This window comes from Hippopotamus amphibius, chromosome 12 (genome assembly GCF_030028045.1).
Source record: "Hippopotamus amphibius kiboko isolate mHipAmp2 chromosome 12, mHipAmp2.hap2, whole genome shotgun sequence".
NCBI classification, from domain to species: Eukaryota; Metazoa; Chordata; class Mammalia; order Artiodactyla; family Hippopotamidae; genus Hippopotamus; species Hippopotamus amphibius.
Window position 1 is genome coordinate 1185578 of NC_080197.1, and position 25100 is coordinate 1210677.

Genomic DNA, 25100 nt, shown 5'->3' on the forward strand with positions numbered 1-25100 from the left:
CAGCAGAGCAACACACCAGATCCCTTCTGTTCTGCTTCTTCCAAGAAGCGTCCGCTGAGAACCGCGAAGCTACCCTCTGACCCTCAGGAGACGAGCCCAGCCTGGTCGTGGCTCTGTCACATGTGGACGTTTAGGGAAAGAGCGACCCTGTGCTGGGTCTCACAGGCATGCGTACACGTGAACACACACACACACACACACACACACACACACACACACACACACACGTGCTGACGGCCGCGTCTGGCCACCTGACCAGATCCCGCTGCTCTGTGACGGTGACGGGAAGTGGGACCCCGGCTGAGGACCCAGGGCCCCACCCCCCAACCTGGGCGCTGGGCCCTGAAGGGAGGAGACGCTCGGGTCACAACGGGGGAGGGGTGCTCTCGAGGGGTGGGGGGGACACCCACCGGAGGGGCCCCAGCCAGGTGAGTGCCCGCCCCGGGCAGCCCACCGCGACACAAACTCACAAAAGCCGACACGGAGGATTTGCAAAACGGCTGAACTTTGCAGATTTATAGAAATAAAACACACTGGGCAGGAAGGTATACTTTAAATATTAAAATACATTTACACACACACAGTTTTAACGGAGGACATGGGTACTAAACATTTCACACAAGTCCCGATGCCCTCCGGGTAGCATTCACACGTGCTCAGCGCACCATCTGGTAAAAAACAAATTCCATAAATAAGTGTTTATGCAAAATACGGGTCCATAAATATATCCTGATGCAGGTTGCTCCCGTGCCGCTGCGGGGCTGTGCAGCCTCGAGGACGGGAGAGGAACAACATACGAAGGAGAGGGTCCGCGTGGATGTGCCCTGTGGACGGCGGCCCCCTGACCTCCTCCGCATCAGGAGAAACACGGGAGGTCACGGCCAGGCCGCCGGCATGACGCCGCGGACCCGCCCAGAAGCACCGCCCGTGCCAGCCCACGCACGGGCTGGGCACCCGCTGCCTTCCACGGAGCGGCCCCCGCAGCGCCAGCAGCACCCGTGAGCGCTGCGAGGAGCCCCGGGCGTCAGAGACCAGGACGGGAGCCTGAAGCGTCCGGAGACAAGAGAACCTGCAAACCGCCAGGCGGCCACCCACGCCAAGCACCCACCACTCGAACGGGAGACGAGGGGAGACGGGAAGCGTCTCCCCGAAGCCCACAGGTGGTTTTGCGCTTTTCGTAACTGCTGACGGAGGTACGTAGGACTTGCACGGGTTGCTTTAGAAGCACCGCTGTTCTTGTTTTCGAGGGACCCTGAGGCCCCAGGGATGCTACTTTAGGCTAAGTCCGTGGGAAAGAGCCAGGGGGGATGCATCCAGCAGGGAAACGGGCCACTCCTTCCGAGAGCCGGTCACCCCACTCCCTCTGGCGAGGTTGGGGGACTGGGGCAGGGGCGTCCATTCGGATGCGTCTTGCATTCTTTCTCCTCCGTGCCTTTGAGGCTCAGACACGAGGCCACCAGCTCCGTCCCCGCAGATCCAGTGGCTGATTTTTGCAGGGTCCTCCGTGCTGGGGGTCCGTCAGGGAGGGGTGCCCCCTTCCGGGGAGAAATCAGATAGTGTTCCCGGGAAGCGCCGCGTGGCAGGCCCGTGCCCCTAGGTGGGGGTGGGGGCGGGGCGTCAGATGTCACTTTGGATCTGGAGGGCGGAGGGGGCTTCCTGAAGGTCCGTGGGGTTGTCGGAGCCCGAGGACTGGCTGGGCAGAGAAGCCTCGAACCCATCAGAAGACCCCGATGGGGGCTTGTACAGGAAGCAGGCGGTGGCGAAGAAGACAAAGCCCAGGACCTGGGGGGAAAGGAGACGCTGGACCTCTCCCGAGACACCCGCCCGGAGGCCCCCGGTTTCTCACGAGGTCCTGGGGAACCAACCCCTGCTCTGGCCAGAGGGCCCACCCGTCCTGCACAGCCCGTCCCTAGCCTGGACACCAATGCTGTGAGCAGGGGAATGAAAAACACAACTTGACTTAAAAAACAGAGGCACTGGGTGAAGTGGAGGGGCTTGTGGTGGGCAGAACAGCGTCCCCTGAATGACATGTCCAAGTCCTACCCCGGGACCTGTGAACAGGACCTTGATTAGGAAATGGGGTCTTTGTAGGTGTAAGTAAGTTAGGGACCTTGAGCTCACTCTGGATTAGGGTGGACTCCAGATCCGGTGACGGGTGTCTGCACAGAGAACGGGGGGGGGGGGGGAGGTTTGACACAGAGACACGCAGGGAGGAGCCCCGTGACGACGGCGGCAGAGATGGGGTGAGGCGTCTGCAGGCAGGAGCCCAAGCACGGAGGCTCCGTGGGAGCCGGGAGGGAGCCCCCAGGGGAATGGACACTGCAGACACCTTGATCTTGGAGTCTGGCTTCCAGAACAAGAGAAGATGAATTTCTGATGTCTGAGGCGCCCGGTGTGGGCTCACTATCACCCTGAACCTGAGTCAGACGTGGTCAGCATCGCGGTCACGTCCCCGCAGCACCGCCCTGAGCCCCCAGGAACCACGCGTGGCCTGGGAGGTGACAGCATGTGTGCGCACGCCGGCCTCTGTACGTGCACGTACACGTCGAACGTGTGAACGCTGGGTTTTCACAGGGTACCCCCTGCGTCTCCTGGAGCACCGCCTGGGGCGGGGGTCTGAAGCCACAGTAACGAACGAGAGGCTGTTTCCACTTTGTGGCCCTGAGGGCGCACCCGGCTGCCCCCACCCCCACCTGCTAAAATTAGCACTGACTTTGGGAGCCAACCCTACCCTGTGCCAAGGTCACAGGGGTGTTATCTGGGCAGACAGCCGTCCCGGGTACCAGCCTGCGGCTCTGGCCACGGGCGTACAACACAGGAAAAAAGAAAAGCGAGGCCCAGCTCCCTGCGTGGGGCGCGTCTCTTTGAACCGACCTGTTTGTCCAGAGCCGCGCAAATCCCTTCTCACACTTGGCTATTTTTAAGCTAATCTTCGGCGAGATAAACTCAAAGCTTGCTGAGAATTCTCTGTCTCTGAGGTTCCTCCCAAAAAGGCCAAGGGCTGGGACGTTCCCTCCCAAGTCCACCCTCCACCCAGAGAAGAAAACCAAGACATTCTTATAGACCGGCCCTAGGACTTCCTTTCGTTTGGAAAGCTTTGTGCCTTTTGCTCCAATGGGGGGAAATTCAAAATATACGTACTATGCTTCTCCCCACTTAGTATATGCCAAGAGATACAGCAGGAAGTTTCTCTCAACAGCTTGAAAGCAGAGGGCCAGGCTAAGAAGTAGGATGTAACTCAAGACCCACTAAGGATGGAGAAGGGGAAGTGCTGCTCGTGGACCACCCAGACCGCCCCGGCCCAGAGTGAGCAGGCCTGCTGGGCACTTGCCAGGAGAGTGGGGGAGCAGTTCTGATTTCTCCAAAGCCTTAGCTGACCAGAGCCCCAGGGCAATCCACCAAGCCGGGACGGTGAGGGCCCCGGAGGCAGGGGGCCTGGACAGCGAGCCCCTGTGACCTGGGCCCCCTGCCCCCCGTCCCCCCCACTGGCATCACATCACCATGGTCCCAACAGCAACAGCTCAAGACGGGGAAGGGTCCCGCTTCTGGAAACCGGGCTGCAGGAGTGATGCCCAGGCTTCCCGTGGGGGTCTAAGCTGTTGGAAGATCCCAGTGGGATGCCCGGGCCCCTAGCTATTTGGAGAAGACTCCTGGCCCTTTGGAGCAGACTCTGGGCCTCCCTCCCCACTGCCAGCGCCCCTGGAAGAGACGCCGCCCCACTCACCTTGTACGCCAGCCCCGCGATGAGCAGGTACTGGCTCATGGCCGAGTTCTGGTACACAAAGCAGGAGCCCCGCTGGCCGCACTGGTCCTGCCAGAGCAGGCAAGCCTTGTCGATCACCCAGCCGAAGGCGATGGGTCCCGGGATGCCCCCTGCGGAGAGAGGCGCACTCAGTACCGGACACGCCCGGGGTGGGGGGCTCTCCAGAGACCCAGACCACGCGGGCTCTAAGGAAGGTGACATTGGCCATTGGTGTCCACAGGGGTTGCAAAGGGGACTTAAATGTCCCTTTCTCGTGGGCTTGCCCCCACGCTGGGAGGTCCCCCTGATCTTCGCCTCTGGTGGCGTCTGCCCGTTACTGAGCAGAGGGTACCCTCTGGGCAAAACAATGGCCATGGGTCCCTCTAGCGGACTGTTCAGGAATGGCACCCTTCCCTGAGGTGGGCGCAGCCTTGAGCTGGGATGCACACCAGCCTGGCGCGTGTCCTCGTGCAGTGAACGCCCTCGCAACTGTGCGTGGCTGCTTTACGCAGCACAGTACCTAGAGTTCTAACCACGATCCACTGGATTCCCAGTGCAAAGGATCTCTGCTGGTCACAGACGCACCTGCAATGGAAAACCAACGCATCAACGCCCGGGAAGCGTGGCTGCCGGCCACGTCTCACCCCACGCCAGCGGCCGAGTCCTGGCCAAGCCCCGGGCCACGTCACCACCTCCCCAGGTGGCAGGCGCCTCGCAGAGGCAGCTAGCTCTGTCCTGCCAAGCTCCTCGGGGGCCCGGCACGACCCCACAGGGATCTGCAGAGCTCCGCCTCAGCTGCCGAGGGAAGGTTCTGGACCAGGGCGACCCCGGCCCCGGGCTTACCGTAACGTGGCTGTGAGCGCAGGGACGCTGCTGAGGAATGTAAAGAGAATTACAACGAATATGAAAACCAGAAGGAGGGGCTTTCTTTGACAAGTTGAAGTGCATTTCCCTGCGGTAGCATGGCCAAAACCAGAGGAAAAATTCTGAGGGACACAGCTACAGTCTCGGTACACCTGGAGGCGCAACAACAGCGCTGATTACAGGAGGAAGGGGGGCGGTCCCCAGCGTCCGGCGCACCGACCGCGGCCTCGGCCACCGGGCAGCGCCCCACGCACCTTCTGGCGGCCCGGGCCGGGCGCAGCCGTTCCCATGCATCCCGCGTGGCACGACGAGTAGTATATGAGGCCGTCAGAGCCGCACACGGGGCTGTAGTGCTCCAGCCGGCAGCCGCAGGCGGCGTTGCAGGCGGCCGTCAGCTCCAGGCGGCCTTCGGGCAGGAGGCTGCAGGCGGGAGAGAGCGGCGATGGGGTGTGGGTCAGCCTGGGGTCCGGTCCCCGCCCCGGCCCTCGTCTGCGGGTTTCCAAACTCGCTGGGCTTGCCCACCCCCCGCCCCCAGGAATGGGGCTCCCTGCGTCGCCTTGGCTCCTAGAACCGCTGGACACCCTGGTGCTACGCACACCAACCCTGCACGGCGCATGCCCTCCCGGGCTCGGCTTTGGGCAGGCGGCGCGTTCCCAGGGCTCGAGATGCAAAAACTGCTCCAGCACCAGGTTCAAAGCGCCCCCAGGGCACCAGCCCCTGCTCTACAGGGCAGGTGGGCGGTGTCCCACGGATCGTTTATCTGCACACGATCCGCGATCACAGACACACGCTTTTCGCGCGAATTGAGCACACGACGCGACGTTCTGCTCTTCCTCCTCCCTCTCCCGTGGGGCCGGCCCTCCACTCTGCACCAGCTCTTGGCTAGTTTGGTTGTCTCAACAACGTAACGACGGCATCCTTGCCCTCGGCACTCAGGCTGTCCTCTCCATGAGGAATCCCCAGCTGGCCTGCGTCTACTTCAGATGTTCCCAAATCGCCACCTAAAGGGAGGTCCCCCGCACGTTCCTGACGCCCGGGAGCCGAGGCTGCGCTGCCTTCCGGGACAACACGGAGAGAGGAGCTGGGGCTGCGACCGCCCGCTTTGCAGAGAGGACAGGGCTCAGAGGCCGTGTGTGAGGGTCCAGCCACTGGTCCCCACGGAGGACGGCATCCTTGCTGTTGTAACATCTCCAGGGACCTCGCCCCACATGCCTGACCCCACCTCCGCCCCAGGGACCACGGATGCCCCCAGCAGGCGTGGGGGGTCTCTCCTTGCCTGGGTGCCGCCCGGCCCTCACCTCCCGTGGTAGCTGGCGGTCACGCCCGCCATGGGCACGTTGGGGCAGTGCAGGAAGAAGACGAGGAAGGCCAGCGTGCTGACCAGCGTGCAGAGCAGACAGAACTTGATGATGCCCGAGCCTCGGAGCTTGAACTTGTTCACAAAGAAGCCGCCCAGGAACGTGGCCCCGCCGCCCGCCGGCACCACCAGGTACCCTGCGGAGAGGGAGGGGCTCGGTGTCGTCCTGGGAGCCATGGGGGTGGGGCCAGCGACCCACGGGGTCCCATCTCCGCTTTAAAGATAGGGAGACGGAGGCACGCAGCCATCGGTCCCCACCCGGGCGGCAGCCCTGGACTCTTCGCTCAATGTGGGGACCCCGACCGGTGCTCTCAGGGGGCCTCAGGGCCTGGAGACGCTGCCCAGCAAGCCACTCAGAGGCCCAGGGATGCAGGGGTGGGGCAGGACAGGGAAGAGGAGAGGTCACTGGGGAGGCCCCAGGACAATCCGCTTCCCTGGCCCACACAGCCTCCGTGCAGTCTGACCATGAGGGGTTATTTGGAGAAGCTGGTGGCCGCCGTTTGGTAGGAAGTTGGGGTTCACTGGCACGTGGCTTCCAGGCCAGCCCAGGGATGGGGTGTGGATGGGAGTGGGGGCTCTCTAAGGGGTGGAGGAGACCTCAAAGCCCCCGGGTGCCGTAAGCCCCTCTCCCCAGGTTAAGACCAGCTCTGGGGACCCCAGAGGACCTGGCTATTCCAGGAGGGGGGTGTCGGCCACTGTGGGGGAGGGGAGGCAGCTGTCGTGGTGGAGTTCTAAGCAGGTAGAGTCGGACAAGAGGGCAGCAAGGAGAGGTGTCTGGGGCCATGGTCACAGGAGGTGGGGCCCCCAACCTGACACCTTCCTCCTGAGCAGGGAAGACGCCCTGGCGGGAGGGGCCCCGCCAGGGTCGACCCCACACCCCTCCGGCCTGGCATGTTCTCGGTAAGGCCGTGGCTGCCCCCAGCACAGGGCTACCCCGTGAACAGGGCCAGAAGGAGGGGGTCTGAGGAGGACCCTCACTCTCCTGGGAGGGCCAACCTGCCTCTGGCCACAGGGCGCCTCCGGCCAGGCTGGCCCAGGGCTCCAGCCCCTGGAAGATCCCAGGACATCCTGGCTCACGGGGATGGCCAGGCCCGAGCGAGCCCAGTGGCGCCCGCCCCCCAGACCCTCTCTGCCACAAGCCAGGGCCGTGGAGGCCCAGGTTCTGGGTGGTGAGGGGCCTGCAGAGGGAGCTGGTCAGCAGGCTGAGGTCCGTGCTCCCCAAACCGCCTTTGGGAAGGACTGTTCTGTCCATCAAGGGGGCGGCCTTTGTAAGTGTGACCAGAGCTGTTGTGTAAGAGCCCAGACGTCTGCTCTGGGGCCCCTGATGGGGTGGGACCACACGCCCAGGGGGTGTGCCCCATGTGGGTAGCGCTGCCTGGGGTTTTCTAGAAGAGACTCGAAGGCCCCTCGGTCTCTGAGAACCAATGAAAAAGCAGAGGACAGCTCGCCCCTCCACCCCCCCTGCCAAGATTCAGGACGAGTTCTCACCAAACAAGGTGGCGGCTTGCGAGGCGCTGAGGCTGAACTGGGACTCGAGGAACTTGGGGCCGAATGTGGACATGCCGGCGATGAGCGTGGCCTCGGTGGCCCCGGCCAGGCAGAGCAGGATGAACGTGGGGTTCTTCAGGAGAAGCCAGATGGAGCTGGATGGGGCAGGGGAGCGGGGGCCAGAGAGAAGAGACAGAAGGTCAGAGTGGGCCACAGCCCTGGCCCTTCCCACCTGAGCACAAAGAACCTGGTTCCGAGAGGGGAGGGGAGGGGGGTGCAGAGAGCTGGGGCCATCCCACACCTACTCCAGAGAAACCGAGAGCGGGTGTGGGGCTGGGCTGTCACAGGGGTCTGGACCGGTGCGGAGAGAGACCCTGAGTGACCGTGACACCGTTGAATCAGCCGCAGGGGCAGCCGGGAGGGCCAGCAGAGGCGCCGGAGCAGGAGCGGAGGCTGGCGGGGGAGGGCTGGCGTCACCAAGTCCGGGACTGCGCAGCCCCAAAAGAGGGGAACGGGGCCTGGGGGGTGGGACCCTTTCTCAACGACCAGCTGGTGCCAAGGGGGGACAGGAAGCCCTGAGGATCTGCCCCGAGAGGCCCCTCCAAGGAGCCCCTGGGTGGACTTGGCTGGCTCCCCGACCTCTCTTGGTGTGCGCTTTGGGGCAGTGGCCCGTGGAGGGACGCCAGGGGCCTGAGAAAGGGTCTCGGCCTCGGCCTCTCGCAGCTGGCCCGCGAGCTCCCCCGTGGACCCCGTGCCCACAGCCTTGCAGACCTCCTGCCTTCCCAGCCCCGGCCCCTCTCGGCCGCCGGACGGCAGGGCCAGGACGCGTGAGTGATGTGGGCTGGGGGCAGTTTCCCCCGGAGCCCTGGGTCCTGGCGGGACGGGCTCCCTCCTGGGCTCCCACGAGCGGGCAGAGCCTGGTGACACACAACGGTGGTCTGACCCCCACCACAGCGGCTCGGAAGCAGCTGCCTTTGCTCTCACTCTCCGCGTCTGCCGCGACAGCCTCACGGGCCTCCCACCTGCAGAACCAGCTCCTGCAGACCCTCCGGGTCACCCGCCGCCAGGAGGGAGACCCCCGCCCGGCCCAGCTGTCAGTGCCGACACCCCTCCGCACGTGTCAAAGCAGCGCGGACACCTTGACAATCAAACGCTCTTCATTTTGGGGACACAGGCCAGGAATAAACTGGATCCTGCCGAGCCGGCCTGCAGTGCCGCCACAATTAGCCTTCGTGCCCCTGGAGGGCCTGACGCTAACAAGGTCACCCCCCGCCCCCCGCCCCCCGCGCCCCGCGGCCTCGCAGGTTGACCTCAGAGCGGCCTCCGCTCCCATCCTGATTCCAGTGGGGATCCAACTCCTTCAAAACTGACTTTCAAACTCAAGGACTGAAAAGGCTTCTTTCTGGTCTGCAGCCAGAGTCCCACATCCGTGAAGGAAATAAGATGCAGAGGAAATGCCGGCCTGGTGGGGCTCTGTGGGACCAGAGTGTGTGTGTGTGTGTGTGTGTGTGTGTGTGTGTGTCTGTGCACGTGTGTGTGCACGTGTGTGCCTGCGTGTGTGTGTGTGTGTGCCGTGCACGTGAAGGGGGGGCCCTGGGTGCGGCCAGTCCCTTCCCGGACCTGCCCGGACCTGCCCAGGCTTCGGGGATGCTCGGCTAGGCGCAGGGGCAGGTGACTCTCCCCAGAAGTATGTGAACTTCTTTATTTCTTAATCCCGGCCTGCAGGGTGCTGGGCTGAAGCTCCCGTGTTGAATCTGCTCAGAGGGCTAGTCATGACCTTGACAGAGGGCCCATGTTCTGGGATTGTTTTATTATCAGCAGCCGGCTTGGGGAACCAAGCCTGGCCGCGAACCGCCCCATCTCGACCTTCGTCCCCGGGGCCACTGGGGACCGGGCTGTGGATGTCCTCAGTGCCAGTGCTGCTCGGGGGAGCAGGGGGCCTGCGGTGTCAGGAGACCGGGCGAGCCTGCCCTCGCCCGGGTGGTCCCGCCACCCCCGCCAGCGTGGCCCTGGGTGAGCTCTGCCGGCCTGGGGGGCAGCCTCCTGAGAGGGTGGCCCCCTGGGGGTGTCTAACCAGGCAGCAGGCAACCCAGGGGCTTCCCTGACCCCACGTCACCCTCCCCATGTGGAAGATGGATGGCCAGGGCTCATTCCTGCCGCTAACAGCTGCCACCCCCATGTGGCCATTCACCGGCCCAGGAAGCTGCGAGGCAGGTGGGCGCTCGCTGAGGCCGAGGACTCGGCAGGTGACCATCCTAGGTCCCGGAAGAGCCCCCCTTGGGATGCCCTGATGAGGGGCGCCGGCAGGCCAGGAGGCCCCAGCCCCACGCTGTCCCTCTGAGGCACCAGAAGCCCAGGCTCTGTTTGTCTCAACAGTGTGTGAAGATGGCAAAGGAAGACCAGGTCACACACGGGAGACACCAGATATCGCTGCCCGAGACGGGGCTCAGCCGCCAGGCAGCGAAGATGGGTGACTGGACGGTCCCCTCCTTGGAGCCTCATGGGCACATGCAGGTGACTCCGAATGGAACGGCTGGAGGACGGGGCGGAGGGGTGACTGCTGGGGAATGGTCTTGGGGTGGGGGGTGTCCGTCGCTTCCCTGGGACCATGGACACGCTGGCTGTGTGGCCACGCGCCGAGGGTCCGGGATTCACTCCGTGACCACAAAGCTCCAGGCGCAGCCCCCAGAGCCCGCCAGGCGGGAGCGTGGACGGGCCCGTGGGTGCGGGAAGGGGGGGGCAGGCACCGTGGGGAACCGGCCCTCAGTGGCTCCAAGCCAGCAGGCTCTGTCCACTGTTCCTTAACCTCGTTGCCCAAGTTTTGGGGGCCAAGACCCAAAGATTGTTTGGTCAGAAAGAGGTTTAGGGGCTGTGGGCTCCCCATGTGGGCCTGGAGGGATCACAGGGCTCTCCTAGCTTAGGGTCAAGACCCGGCACGTGTAGGACCCTAAAGGGACACAAAAGCACAGACGAGAGGCCCCCCCCCAAGGTCCTTACAGAGGCAGGTCTCTGATGGTTTTCCCGAAGTCAGGGTTGCTGGTCCCCTTGTAGCCACTGTCCTTTAACTGGTGTGTTTCAGAGGCTTTCATGACCACGTAGCGCTGGGAGCCTGGAAGGACACAGACGTCAGTGAGGGGCAGAGACCAGAGGTCCTGATGTCTGCCCCCCAGGTGTGGAACCAGCCAGGGAACAAGGGTGCCCGGACAGACGTTCCATACGGATGCACCACGATGGCGGGGGGCCGGGGGGGGAGGTGGGAGGGACCCTGCAGGGCCCAACCTGGGGCCAGAGGAGAGCGGAAGGAATTGAGAGGGGTGCCCACCCACCCCACCCCGTTGAAACAAGCCTTTTCCACGGGTCCCGGAGTGGGCAGAGGCTGCAGGGATGGAGGGAGCACACGGGCCGGGCGGCCCAGAGGGTGAAGACCCCGGGCCCCCCCACTGCTGGCGGGGAGGAGGAGGAGCAGGGGGCGCGGTGCCCGGCCTCCGCTCGCCACGGGTGGGAAGGACCCACCTGGCAGCTGCCGCGGGTAGCCGAGGATGGGGACGGCGATGAGGAAGGCGGCAGCTCCGGCGCCCAGGAAGCCCACCCACCAGGCACCGACCCACAGCGGGCTATCGGTGGTCAGCTCCGTCCTGAGGAAAGAGGTGCTCGGGGTCAGCAGTGAGCTCACGGCGCCTAGGGCACACACGCTGGGCGTCCTTCTGTTTCCCGATCAGTGGGTGGCAGAGGCCAAAGGCTCCGTTTGAGGCCCCTGCCCGGACGCCCTCCCGCCCCCGGTCTGAGACCAGAGGTGGACAGAGGCCGTGGGGACAGACAGGGTGGGGATGCACCAGGGGACCGGCTGGCAGACCCTCGCGTTGCCTGCCCAGGTCCACCCCCTCCTCTAGGGCCCACGAGGCCGCCTCCCCGTGAGGCCACGGGGGCTGGGGGCCTGAGAGGGGCAGGCGGTCCCAGCAAGAGCAGGGCAGACGGTGGGCCGCTGGTGCCCAGGCCTCGTGAGGCTCAGGGGACTTGTCTGCGTCCCCCATCTGCACACAAAGGCATCTTCAGGGTCAAAGGTAAGTGGGAAGGAATCTTGGGCCACGCAGCCAGGGTGGACAGGAGGCAAGCAGCGGGCAGAGGTGAGCGGGTGGCCCCTGGGCTGCGTTCTGTGTCATAAACGGGCAATTGAGCACGTCCCGTGCGCTCCCGAGTTCTGCGAGCCATTCTAGCAAACTGTCACGACGAGAAGGAGGGGTCCTAGGACCCTCCGATTTGCGGCCAAGTTGGAGAGAAGTGTGGGTGACCGGGAGCCCCACTGCGGCTGGCGTCTGAAGCGGGCACGGTCCCGCTCACCCGTGGGCTGACTCCTGGAAGGCAGTGTCAGATCGACGTGACCCGGGGACACCCAGCTGGTGTCCGGAGAGCCCTGGAGGACTGCTTGGTGTGGACTCCCCTCCCCAAAAAAGAGTCTCATGGTGGCAGCGGGAACATCCCCGCTTGGTCTGGCGAAGGGCATTGCAGCCATCGCTGTCTGGTCTGTCCCGGCTCCGGGAGGCTGTCTGTGCACGCCGTCCCCTCCCTCAGGCCAAGCAGTCCACACCGCCCAGACGCCCAGGTCCACCAGAGCGAGGCCGGCCTGGGCCTGCCCCGCCCAGGCTGTGGTCCTCCTGCGCCCACAGCAGGCATCTTCTCCGTGGGCCCGGGTCACTCACCGTTGGCCTATTTCGGTGTAAATGTTCAGCAGGGCGCCTCCGAGAAGGTAGCCAGCTGCAGGGCCGAGGATGGCCGCGGTGTAGAAGATGCCTGGAAGAGAAGCAGAGCCGCTGGGGACCCGCCGCACCGTCTCCGCTGCCCCCCGCCCCCCGCCCACCTGAGAGAAGCGTCCCCCGGGTTTCCGCTCCTCCACCCCCACCCTTTCAATGAGGGCTTTCGTTACACAGCCTTCACTGGGTCTGATGTAGGCTGGTGTCAACCTTTCAAGGTGCTTTTAAAATATTTCCTTCAAAGCCCTTACAGACACCCTCTGGACTCTTTCCCCCTCGGAAGAGCAAAGATCCTGAGGCCCTCATTTCGCAGGATGAGGAGGGCACCCGTGCAGCTCGGGCTCACCCGGGTCCCAAACGCCCCCGTCCCCAGCATGGCAACCACTGTACGACTCAGACTAACAGAGTCCGAGGAGGACGTCAGGACGCGGGGCAGCGAGCAAGCCTGTCTGGCCCCGCCGGCCGCGGGCTCCCCAAGACCCGGCCCCTTCCCCGGGGACCTGACCTCGGAGGAGGGACTCGGGGGAGCAGCCGGCACGAGGCTGAGAACGTGGAAATCTCACGCCGGATAAATGAGAGGGTCTCGAGGACAGCGTGAGGCTCGAGGCCCGCGCCCACGCGTGGCGAGGCAGCGCCCAGCTCTGCAGCCCGGCCACCAGCCGAGCCCGGCTTGCGGGACATTAGCTCCCCGAGCGGGGATCAAACCGGCCCCCCACAGCGGAAGCGCAGAGTCCTGACCACCGGACCACGAGGGTCCGTGCACTGCAGCCCTGCAGGAGGTGCCAGGGATTGGCCAGCACTGCCTCCGATCCATCACCGGAGGCGTCAGGTGAAATGCAGGCCTCTGCTCACCTGCCACCCTGCCTGGGAATACCTGGGACCACGTGGGACCACGTGGGACCACCGGGGACACGCAGGCCTGGGGCTTGGACAGGGCGGGGCTCTGAGCAGACGTCCGGCCGGCCTCGCCACCATCACACCCGCCCCGCTCACCGATGTAGACAGGCGAGTAGCTGGACTTGACGTTCTCGTCCAGGTAGGTGACGCCCAGCGTGTAGAGCGGTGTGGCACCCACGCCGTGCAGGAACTGGCCCAGCATGAAGACCAGCCGGTAGCTGGAGAGGCTGGAGGCGCGGCCCCCGCAGGTCGCGCTGCTGTTGGCCCCGCAGGTCCCGATGGTCCCGTCCACCTGCACCTGGTAGGGGCCGGCGGTGAAGTGGGGCAGCGCGAACACCAGCGAGCCGGCGCCCATGACCAGCACGCCCCAGCCCAGCCAGCGCGGTTTGTGGCCGTGGCCCCCGAAGTAGCTGACAAAGGTGAGGCAGAGGCAGGCGGCCACGTCGTAGGCGCTGGCGATGAGGCCGCTCTGGTAGCTGGGCAGGTCGAAGCGCCGCTCAAGGGACGTGATGACCGTGTTGATGAAGCCGTTGACCGTCATGCCCTGCAGGAAGGAGGCCGCGCACAGGAAGAGCAGGAAGCCCCGCGGCGTGTTGAAGGCCTGCAGGCACTTGGGTGCGAAGGCCCGCCAGCCGCACGCCGTGCCCGGCAGCCCTGCCGCCACGTAGCGCACCTCCTGGGCCGCCCGAGGCCCGCACTTGTCAGGCCGCGGCTGGCACAGCGGCTGGCTCAGGGGTGAGCCAAGGGACGCCCGCCTGCTGGGGGGCGTGAGGTCACACCCGCTGTCGGCGGCCGAGGGGGGGCCGGGGAAGACCAGGTGCGCCATCGAGAGGAAGGGCTTGTCCCCTGTCGAGTGCTGGGGCATCTCTGAGGGCGCGGCGGCAACGAGGGTGCACGCGTGGAGCTCCCGTGGCGGGCTCTGGTTCGGATCTGCAGGAAGAATTTCTGGTTAGCGCTTCCATCTCTGGGAGAACCTTCCCCCGCCCCACCCCTGGGGGCGCCGACGGCCCTGCCTGCCCGGTCGTACCCAGCCTGGCGGGGGTGGCCTTGCTGACCAGACCCCTCCCCGGGGCCAGACCCGTGCGCCCAGAGCCGCCCCCGGCCCAAACGAGGCCAGGAGCAGAGAGCGGAGCTGAGGCACAGCAGGGCCGAGTCGGACCCCGTGTGAGCCCCTGGACCACCCGACCCGCACCTGCCCCGTGGGCCTGTCTCGCCGGCCTGAGCTGCGCGCTCCGCCGGGGGCAGCTGACCGCTCCCCGCCCTGAACGCCAGGCCCAGCCTCGATTCCTGCTCCCTAAACTCACACCCGGCCGGCCTCGTGCTCGTCAACGTGAAAGGGAAATCCATCTTAGTCCGGGGGTGGAGAGCGTGGGACGTGGGGAAGGAGGTACAGGCAGGGCCCCCCAGACCCCCGGAACAGCACCGGGCAGGCAGGAGGGTCCGCCAGCGCTGGGCCGCGCTCGTGGCCGGGCTCTCGAGACGCTGAAACAGCCGCGGCCTGCAGCCCCGCAGGTGGGTTAACGGGACATCGTGGCAACGCTCCACCTCCCTGCAGCCCCAGCCCGGCCTGTCCCCGTGGCCCCGCCTGGGCCTCCCTCTGACCCCCAGCCCCCCGCCCCCCGCCTGAAGGGAGCTCAGTCGGGACAAGACACCGCGGCTCCTCGGGGCCCCCACGCTCCCCCGACACCCCCGAGCGCGGAGAAAGGGTGGAACCTACTGCCAGGTGAGCAGGTCCTTCCGGACGCCCCAAGGCTGCCTGGAACCCACGTGGCAACAGCCACGCTGCACCTGAAGAGGACAAAGGCTGCCTTTCCGCCAGAAACCAACCAGTCGGCACAGGCACCGTGGCGGTGACAGGAAACCCCCGGTCTTTGCGGCCCTTGCAGCCCCCAGCCCCTGCGCGAGGGTCTTCCGCCGGCCTCAGCACACTTCCGTCGGGTCACCCCTCACGACGGGCTGAACTGTGTCCCCAAAAGAAGGCACGCTGGACCCCCGAGCCCCGGTTCCTTGGACTGTGAGTGCTTTGGAGGCGGGGCCTCTGAAGAGGTGATGAGGGTAACGTGAGGTCACGGGTGGGCCCGGTCCTACGGCCGCTGTCCTTTAAAGGGCGGGGTCTGGACACAGGCACGCACACAGGGAGAGCCCACGGACGGCCACGCGGGGCCCCGACGGCTCCGGCCACAGGGCCTCGCGTCCACCCGTCCCTCCACGCGCAACGGACGCTGGGTGTCGGTGCCGGAAGGAAAGGCCGCTGCCGGGGGGACTGAGGCTACCCCAGGCTCGTCCCAGCTCAGACCTTGCCGACCGAGTCCTTCAGGCGACTAGTCGTGGAGCGCTGCTCCGCTGGGCTGCGAGCTGGGGGCGCGGAGCGGGAGGAGGGTGGCCCCCACCCCCACCCAGAAAAGATACGTCCACGCGACCCTGAGTGTGACCTTGTTTTGAAAGGGTCTTTGCAGGTGTGATCAGTGATTGGAGATGAGGTCTTCACGGCTAGGGGAGGGCCCCAAATCTAGAGACAGCGTGCTTAGAAGAGAAACCACATGACAACGGAGCCAGAGACTGCGGCGATACGGCCCCAAGCCAAGGACGCCCGGGGGACCAGGAGCTCCAGGAGGCGGGAAGGAGCCTCCCCCAGAGCCTCCAGAACTGGGGGGAGTAAAGTTCTGTTCTTTTAAGCCCCCAGTTTGTGGTCTTTTCTTACAGGACACTCACGCAGCCCTCCAGGAGGCCCGGCGCTCAGGAGACCACAGGCCTGGAGGGAGGTGCGGTCTGACAGACACTCAGAACAGGACGTGAGCCCAGTGGTCAGTGCAGAGGGCCGTACCACGGATCCTCCCGGGCTGCGGGGAGGGGAGGGGACACCGGGAGTGCCCCTGGCGGAGCTGCACCTGGCATGGGCCCCGCTGTCAGACAACAAAGAGGACTTTTCGGCCAACATGGCCAAAGACAGATCCTTCAGCCCTCAGGACGGCGGGTTTTTGGCTTCTGTGGGCTGTTTGTTTTCTGGCCGAGTCGCTCAGCTTGCAGGATCTTGGTTCCCCGACCAGGGATTGAACCCGTGCCCCCTGCAGTGGAAGTGCCAAGTCCTAACCACTGGGCTGCCAGGGATATAAAGCCATTCTTTTGTTTGTTTTTAACCAAAAGAATGGCTTTAACTTGTGTTAACCTTGCAAAAACTGGGAAGTAGCCCAGGGTGAAGGGAGCGGGGCGTGGTGGGACCACAGCCAGGTCTGGGAGGCAGTTTTGCATCGGGAGGGCTCTGGGAGTACCGTCTGCCCGATCCCCTCCCACCCTGAGCACGGAGGCTGGGGCGCCAGGTCTTCCCGTCAGACCTCTGCCTGCTCCCGGGCCAGGCCGTGTTAGCTAATTTTAGCCTCAGCCTGGGCTCCTCTCCAGCACCAGTGACACAATAAACTGCAACACCCCACTTCCCAGCAACGTCCGAGGTCCATGCCGAGGCTGCGTGCGTGTCGCTGGGGCACACCTGGCCGCGGGCCATCTCACAGCGCAGGGGAGTGAGTCCAGAGGGGTCCGAAACGTCCCCAAGGCCACACAGCCAGCCAGGGCCAGTGAGGACAAGACCACGTGGTCCGGCTTCAGAGCCCACGAGCGCAATTCACAGCTGTCCTCGCCAACGTTTTATTCAAAGAACCGTGACCAATGATGTGGCATTTACACACGGGGCCGACTGTTTACTTTGGAAACGGGCACTGCCAGGCGATCAGTGGTGAGATCTCGAGGCCGAGTGTGGGCAGAAAGTTCCACCTCAGTGGTTCCCCAGAGCCCGCGACCACGCCCAGAGTCGTATTTATAGAGCCACCGCCTGCTCTGTGCGCCCCGGCACGCCAGGCTCGGTCACGCGGGCTAGAAGGAGGGCGCCCACGGAAGGAGCACTGTTCGTGCCGTGGGAGGCATGTCAGGGCTCCTGGAGGAACAGACAGCGATGCACCTGCACGTGCAGACCAGCTCCTGGCGCCGCTGAGCCCAGATTCTGCCCGCGCGCACGGTCACGCGGGCACTTGGGCCGCCGTGGGACAGCGTAGCCGGCGACCAGCGGGAGCCCGGGGATGGGAAGGCTCAGACGGGCTCCCACGACAGAAACTCGGAGAAACTCGGAGAAGACTCGACCTTGCCCAGAGGCTGCTGCGCATTCGTGCTGTGGGGCGCGTCCCTCCAGTGTCCGGTCTCAGTGCGTGTACACGGGCACCTGCGCACACACGCACCCACACGGCTGTGTGCGCACACCTACCTGTGCACACACCACCTGCCCCTTCCACACGCAAACACGTGACTGCACGCACGTAACCAGCGGGGCACTGGACCCCATCCCCGTCTGGGATGGACCCAGAGGCAAGGCACCTCGAGCAGGTGCCCAGAGAGGTCGGTCCAGAGGCCTGCGGGGACGGCCGGTCAGTGCTGGGCCGGGGGATTATTACTGGTGGGCGGGCCTTCCCGGGAGGGGTCGGCAGGGCCCGCGCCCCCCTCCCCCAGCTCTGGGCTTGTTTTTTGTTTCATCCACCCGCCGACCTCCCTGCAGGAGAAACGCAGGGGCCGGAACGGGCAGGACCGGGCCCCCATCGGGGCTTAGGAGGTGGCCAGATCGCCAAGCCTTCACAACTAGGAATGGTCATGAAGACACAGAGTCCTTCTTATTTGAAAATAAGGCCCTCAGAAGACTCGAATGGCAGTGGGGGGTGGTCTGACAGCTCCACCTCAGCGTAAAGTTTAAAAGTTTACCTGAGCCGAGAGCTCTGGTCTCTGATGTAAACACACAAAGTCAACCTACATCACACACACCACGTGCTCGTCAGTTCGCAGAATGAAAATCTCATTTTAGACACCAGCCAGGTGCCCGGCGGAGGTCACCGCCCACCCAGGGTGAGAATTAAACGACGCCACTCAGGTGGGCAGCCCTGCGGCCTCCTCCCTGGGTCCGCCAGGAGCAGCTGGGATGGCCAGGACACAGCAGCCTGAGCGCGGACGGCACGGCCACAACCCCTTCCTTCGAGGAGTGCAGTGAGGCGTCCGCCCCGTCTCTACGTCCGGATCCTGCTCCACGTGTTGTGTGCCTGTCAGTCGTCGGAAGGCATTCACCCTTATCGGCGGTGTCTGGATCGGAAAGTGGGAGGCTGGGCCCTCTGGCCGCGCAGGTGCTGGGAGGTGGGTGGGAACACCTGCGACACGGAGCCAGCGCGTCTGGGAAGTCCCCTCCGTCGGCAGGCAGCGCCAGATCCTGGGTCCAGGGCTGCGTGACCCGGACTCTCACAGCCACGAGGACGGTCCCACATTCATGGGTCTTCAGGGCAGATTCCTGAGTGTGTACCGCGCTCTCACGCGGCTGTGCCTGGGCGACACGCGCCGGGGGGGCGCGGTGCTAGGCGGCGGCTCCAGAGGTGCACACAGACGGTCGTATGGACGCCTGCCCCGGACGCAGAGCACACTGCTGTGTGCAGCTCGAGGACGCAGCTTCACAGCAAACGGTGGCTGCAGAAACGGGCCTGCAGCCGCCGCCGGCACTGGCACGGGGGCATTTTGGCCGCCGTGGCTGAGTCTGGGGTGCAGACGCAGGTGTGGGCTGGGTGGGCACGGTCTGCCGGTCCTCGGCTCCCTCACGGCTCTGCTGGTTGCACCCCAGGCCCCTCAGGGTTGATTCCTTTCCTGGACCTGATCCTGAGACGCCCAGATTGACCCCCGCGGGGCTCAGCCGGGAGCCGGTGACTGCGTGGCTGTCCTCCCTGCGGGTGGCCGACTCCTGTTGAGGCCAGGCTGACAGCCCCGCGGCCACTGCCTTTTGTTTCTCTGTCTCAGGCCCCCGTGGCCAAGCCAGTGGGAGGGTGACCGAGGCTGCAGAGTCCAGCGGCAGCGCCACTTAGAGGCCAGCCGGCTGCCCCGAGGGCTGGAACCTGCCGCCGGGCTCAGGGAGGAGATCGGGCCTGCCCTCCGATTCCTCTTCTGGGCCCTGTGCCCGTGGCCTACGGTTTCCCTCCACTTGGAAACCGTTTTAACAGAAAAGTGTACCTGCCCCCCACCTGCTGCTGAGGCCTGATCCAAGGCGCCGGGCCTCTGCCGGGACCTGAACTCTCGGGTTTCCTGATGGCCCCGGGGCCAGGGGACTGCAGCCCGACTGTGGAGGAAGAAGGCGAGCAGCAGACACGAGGTGGGGGGTGGGGGTGGGGGCCGTGAGGTGGAGACTGCCCCAGAGCTCCCTCCAGCATCCCAGGCCCAGGGCACAGGTATCCTCACCTGAGAGGCCCCGAGGGCATCTAAGTCCCAGCCTCTCCTCCCTCCCCTCTCGGAGTCCACAATCTCAGAGCCAAGAGCAGCACGATGGTAGATTCCACCTGTCCGTGGGGTGGGTCCCAGGCGCCCAGACGTTGCGCAGACACTGCAGGTGCAGCTGTGTGGGCATCTCTGGCATCGATTCGTGTCTGAAGCGTTAGATTCAGCGCCGATGGCCTCATCCAAGCAGTTGAAGGACTGAACAGAACAGAAAGGCTGACCCTTGCCCGAATTGCCCCACAGAGCTGGCTTTGAACTGGGATATGGGCTTTTTCCTGCCTTCCCTTGTACCGAAACACCGCTCTCTCTGGGTCTCAAAGCTGCTGGCTTTCAGACGGGGAACCACAACCTCATCTCTGCTGGGTCTCCAGCTGCCGGTCTCACAACATTATGCGGGCTCAGTTCTTATCATTCATCTCTTTTTACAGCAATCTACCTCCTGTTGGCTGGGTTTCTCTGGGGACTCCCAGGACACCATCCCACCCACAGGAGCTCACGGCCCCCACCCCACCCCCACGCAAGGCTGTCCCTTAAGAGCCGGCAGCAAACGGTCCCAGCTGCAAATCCAAACAGCACGGGCTGCTGGGCCTCTGACAGGACGCTGCCCCATCGCATTCACACCCATCCCGTGGGCCCTGCACGGCTGAGCCCCCTCCTGCGCACACAGGGTAGACCAGTGAAATCAACTCTCCACCAAGGGCGCCCCCACGTCAGGGACATAACTTTCATCGCCCAAGCCGGGTGTGCTGCCCCCGGCCCCGTGCTGGACCGATGCCCTAGGATGAGGTTTCCGGGGTGCTCCAGCCACGTGACCCCAAAGCAGGGGCAGCGGCGGGCTAGTGGCGCTGGGGCACCTGCTCACCTCCCAGGCAGGCTCTCCTTGCTGCTCTGCTGCCCTCATTCTCCAGGGAAGACATCAGGCCGGGAACGGCTCTGATGAAGCCTTTGGTGGCTCTCCTGGCCTTGGAGAACCCCCTCCGCGTGCGGGACAAGAGCGACTGTCCTTGGCCACGCAGGGAGCCCCGTCTCTCGGGGGCACCTTGCCGCACCCTCCCGGCCTGTCCCTGGCCAGGCAGCAAGAGGAGGGGACGGCAGGAGTCTCCCCGCTGCCAGAGGCCCTCCCCGTCCCCTGTCCCCTGTCCCCGTCCCCTGGGGAGAATCAGAGCCTGCAGGATTAGGCAGGATGATTAGCAGGGAGAATAATGTGTTCCCTGGGGCCTCTGGCCAGCAGCTTTGCACCTGGGGCTTCGGCGGGGCGAGTGCGGGTGTGCACGCGTGTGCACGTGTGAGAGCGTACTTGTGTGTACGCACGTGTGGCTATCTTAGCAGGAGGCCACAGGTTTCTCCTGACTCCCAGGCTGGCCTGGCCCAGCAGCTGAGCCCTGAGGTGTCTGTGCCCGTGCCCGGGAATTCCAGGTCCCCTCCCCCTCCTTCTCCGCCCCCCCACTGCACATCCGCACGCGGCCCCCACAGCTGCACTCTAGGTCAGTGGCGCCCACGTGCGCGACCCGCCCGTCTGGGAGAACGGAGGTCCTGGTTTCAGTAAAGGACTGAGATGTCTCCACGGTCACGTGCCTGACTGCCCCTCTTTCCTCGGGTCTGATGCAGCATTTACTCGTCTCCCAGCTGCAGGCTGTCTGCAAAGCGAGGCAGGTGGGAGGCACACAGCATCACTCAGGTGGCGGCGCCTGGGCCCCTGGGCCTCCTTGGCTTGGCTCCCCGCGGGGCAGTCTGGCTGCAGCTGGAGCAGATGCCCCGGAGCCTGAGGCTGGGACGGGTGGGGCCCATCCACGTGTCAGGGGTGCTCCTGGGCTCCGTCTGACCCTGCTGGGAACTTGGCAGCCAGGGAGGAATCACAGGTTTCCCTTCTCCTTCCGCCTTGTGCTCCAGCCAGCAGATGCCCCGACCTGACCGCTCCGAGGCCACCAGCCAGAACCACACGGCTGAGACCGTCCCACAGCGACACAGCAGCCCCCCCCCGGGCTCCTGCTCTGGCCCCCTCAGCCGTCCTCCTGCCTCCCCTTCTCCCATCCCTGACACCTTCAATCCCCACCACCCCTGGGGCTCTGCAGGCAGCTTCTCTCCCCTCGCCTCCCAAACCCACCCTGCTCTCTCTTCCTCTGAGTGGGTGAGCAGAGGTGGCTTTCGCTTCTTGAAGACAGGGCTCAAAGCTACTTCCAGAACGGGCACCCAGGCAGCAGGACCTGGGGCGGCCATCGCAGTGCCGGCACGCCCTAATTTGCACACCTGATGACCACACACAGGTGAGTGGGCGGGAAGCCGGCTGCTTTGCATGGAGGTCAACAATGAAGGGCTGTCTGAGGGAGACCTGGAAAGACCCGTCCCTCAGGGAGTGTCCTGCTGTCTCAGCGTGGACGTTCCCGCTCCCACCCTGCGCCACGGCCTGAGCCCCGGGTGTGGAAGGGTGGGGTGAGCAGACTTGCAGAGGCCCTCACGGGTCTGGGGGTGCCAGGAGCAGGTTCTGTCCACGTGATGGGTGGGCCTGCCCCGGCGCAGGCTGGATTCTGCCACTCCCAGATGGCCTCGTAGGCCCATGGGTCCAAGCGCCAGGCCCACAGCACCTGCCAAGAGGTAGGGCCCCGCGCAAGCCAGGGTGGGAAGGGGCGCCGCCCTCAGCCCAGCGATCGCAAGCCCTCTGTGCTCCGGGCGGAGGGGGTGATGGGTCCGGTACCCCCAAGGCTCGCTGGATAGAAGAGCCACGGAGGAAAGGTGAGGGCGCTCCTGTGGCGCCCGGCCGTGTGGGAGGAGAGCACCCGCTGGAAGCCCCCAGCCTGGGAGCCCGCGACGCTGGACCCAGAGAAGCAGACCTCAGCCGGCCTCACCGGCCACACCGTGAGTGAGCGGCTCCTGTAAGAGGCGTGCGGTTGTGAATGCCTCCCCCCAACCCCCGGAAATGTGGTCCAAGAGGCTGATTCTGGGTGACGCTGGCGGGAAGGGGGCCGTGCCGTGGCCACAAAGGACGACAGGGGTGTCTGAGGACAGCAGGCTGAAGGCTGAGCCGGGCAGCGGCAGGAAGCGTCCCTGCGACCCGCCCACGGGAGAAACCACCGGGGCCCGGTGGGCTGGCAGCCAGGCTGACCCCCTCCCCCGCAGCAGGGCCTGGCACCACCGCGTCCCTGAGAGCCCCAGTCACCCGAGGCCTGAGCTGGGGCCTCCCTCCCGCTCCTGGGAAAGGGTCCTGGCGGGCCCATCCGAGGACCTGCCCCGGGGAAGGCTGGGGTCCTGCCCTGGTGTGGGCGCCCGTGCCCACCACGCCGTGCCCAGGCCACACACTGGCTGAATGTCCAGGAACAAAAGTGGCCGAGAGTCCTGAGAAGGCCCGCGTACGCCCCCCGCCCCGAGCCGGCAGTGGGCTTGTCGCCAGCCTGAGGGCAGGAGGCTCGCGAGGGAACGTTTTCGTGGTCTCTGTCCACGCCGCAGTGGGAGGAAACAAGGGAGGAAGCGGGAGGATGGCCAGAGCCCTCTGGGGCCCCCGCTGTGCCGGCACCGCGCCCTCCAGACTGGGAGCACTGGGCCCTGCCCCGCAACGTGCCCGCAGCCCCTGGGGAGGCTCAGAGGCCCACACTGACCACAGGAAGCAGAGACTGGCTCCGCAGCAAGGCTGCTCGAAGCTACAAACAGGCACTGGCTCAGCGCGCTGCCCTGGGGTGATTCTCCCTCACGGAGACGGCTAGGTGGAGGGCGTGGAAGAGACATCGCGGAGCTCCATGAGTTGGTGTGGGTTTCACAGCGAGTGGAGGAAACCTTGGCCGTTTGGGAGCCAGACGTACCCCGGGCCCCGAACTGCAACCGTGGGTTTGTCAGTCAAGAGTTCATCGAGGCCCAGGGAGAGCCAGGCTCTCCAAGCCAAGTGGCCTGGAATCAGGCACTCAGACAGGACCGGACGCCAGGCCCCAAGAGCTCACGCACACGGCCCTCGTCCCGCCTGACCTCCAAGCTCCCGGCCACCTCGCCGTGGCAGCGAGGAGGGACGTGATTGGGACCTGCCCAGTACCTGCTACAGGGGCCACGCCCAAGGAACCATGGATTAGGTCAGAGCCACCCGGGGGGGAAGCAGCCCCATGAAGAACTTCCAGGCAATCTCTGCCAACCCTGCCCAGCAGGAAAGCGGGACGGGCCCTGACTCAGGCAGGCGGACGTGCGGGTGTCCCACCAAGGGCCGCCACATCCCCTCCCTCCCCTCCCTCTGGCACCACGTGGGAAAGGCCGGCTGCGCAGGCCCAGAGGCATACTCCCAGCACCCACCCCGGCCAAATGCTCTTGTCCCCTTCGGTGCCGCCCACCTTTTGGGACCCTGCTCCAAGTCAGGCCTGGCTCTCCTGGGTTTCTTCCCCAGGAACAGAGCTGTGGAATCACACGAACGTCGATTCAGACCTCTCCACCACATTCTGCCTGTGTGACATTGGGCAGGTCACCTGACCGCTCCGTGCCTCGGTTTACTCATCTGTAGAATGGGAGCGACAGTAGCTCCCCCGTGGGTGGCGGGGAGGATTCAAGTGAGATGACGCCGAAGGCACGCAGGACGGGGCCTGAACAGTCTAAGTGATGGTGAAGACTCCGGCAGCCGTGGTGCTCACGGCCAGTGTTACAGTCATCCTCCGACCCGGCCCAGCCCCAGGGCTTTCTCCCCTCTGAAGTCCTTCTGCCCCAGGCTGCACAGAGAAAACCTCACAGCACAGCGAGCGCACGGTTCAGGGAGCCCCACCAGCTCCCTGGAGCAGGTTTCTGATTAGAGGAAACCTAAGTTCCCAAAAGCACCTTGAAAAGCGGCCACTAAGAAGCTGGTTCCTTCACCGTGGAAAACGACTCCGGGTTCTAGCGGCTCCAGACAGAAACAGGCCGCATCACCAAGTCTGACCTTGGCAGAGGGAGCCCCCAGCCCCCCATGCGGGGGAGGGGGCCTGGAGGAAGGGGCCAGCCGGCCTCTCCCTTCCCGGGCTGACCCCACCGCCCAGCAGGCTCTCCCCACGGATTCTGCACTGCCCAGGCTTGCTCCTCGGGGTTGGAAATCGCAGCAAGGGCCTCGGATTCCCGTCTGCAGCCAAAAGCGCCCACTTCGCGCGGAGGGTGGGCCCGGACCCCCGCGTCCACAGCCCATCGCCCTCCGCCTTCACCCCGGAGCGCTGGGTCTTCCAGCGACGGCTCTGCGCCGGGCGCCGGGGCCTCGCATGCGGGGCGGGGCCGGGGCGAGGCCCGCAGCGCTCAGCCTGGGACCCGTCGCTCGCGCCCGCCCGGGATCCCGGCCGGCGGGGCCGGCTCCGCCCGCGCTCCCCTCCCCGAGGTGTCTGCCGCGCCACTGGCGCGAAACAGAGCCCGGCCGCCCGCGAGAAACTTCTGTTGGTGACGATTTCCTCCTTGACTCAGCAGGGGCGGCATCCGCCGCAGGTGGGGGGCCCGCCGCAGCCCTGCGGCTCCGGGCGGGGAGGCGCGCCCGCCCCCGGCGCGCCCGCGTGGCCCGCGCCCGCGTGCGCGCCCGGCCACCCGTCCGGGCCACCAGCCCCGGCGGCTCCCTCCGTCCCCGCCTGCGCCCCCGACCGCCACTCCTGCCCTTCCCGCCAGCCCGCCCGCTCGGAGGCTCCCCGCCCGGGGCGCTGGCAGCGGCGGGCGCGCTTGGCGGCCGACTCCCCGCAGGCAGGCGGGCTGGGGGGCGCCGGCCCGCGCTCGGCCCCGCGGAGGGGCTGCGGGCGCCCCGCGCCGCCCGGCC

At 65.7% G+C, this 25100-nt stretch overlaps 1 protein-coding gene across 1 annotated transcript; it reads right to left on the reverse strand.

Annotated features, from left to right (window-relative positions):
• Positions 1–496: 496 nt before the first annotated feature.
• SLCO4A1 (solute carrier organic anion transporter family member 4A1) lies at positions 497–24857 on the reverse strand. Its single transcript, XM_057702600.1, has 12 exons — positions 24155–24857; positions 13193–14026; positions 12149–12239; positions 10965–11086; positions 10449–10560; positions 7452–7606; positions 5905–6100; positions 4861–5026; positions 4586–4758; positions 4263–4327; positions 3725–3873; positions 497–1782 (listed from the first exon to the last, which is right to left on the reverse strand). Exons 1-12 carry the CDS (start codon positions 24492–24494, stop codon positions 1618–1620), a joined length of 2568 nt encoding a protein of 855 aa, XP_057558583.1. The 5' UTR covers positions 24495–24857; the 3' UTR covers positions 497–1617.
• Between the last annotated feature and the right edge of the window lie 243 nt (positions 24858–25100).

Bases quoted from the DNA above. Each gene is read 5' to 3' on its own strand.
- SLCO4A1 (XM_057702600.1), bottom strand. From the start codon at position 24,494: ATGGGCTGTGGACGCGGGGGTCCGGGCCCACCCTCCGCGCGAAGTGGG. The intron at 5,027-5,904 runs GTGAGGGCCGGG...TCCCGCCTGCAG, and splicing joins ACCGCCAGCTACCACGGGAG to CCTCCTGCCCGAAGGCCGCC. The intron at 3,874-4,262 runs GTACTGTGCTGC...CTCTCTCCGCAG, and splicing joins GATCGTGGTTAGAACTCTAG to GGGGCATCCCGGGACCCATC.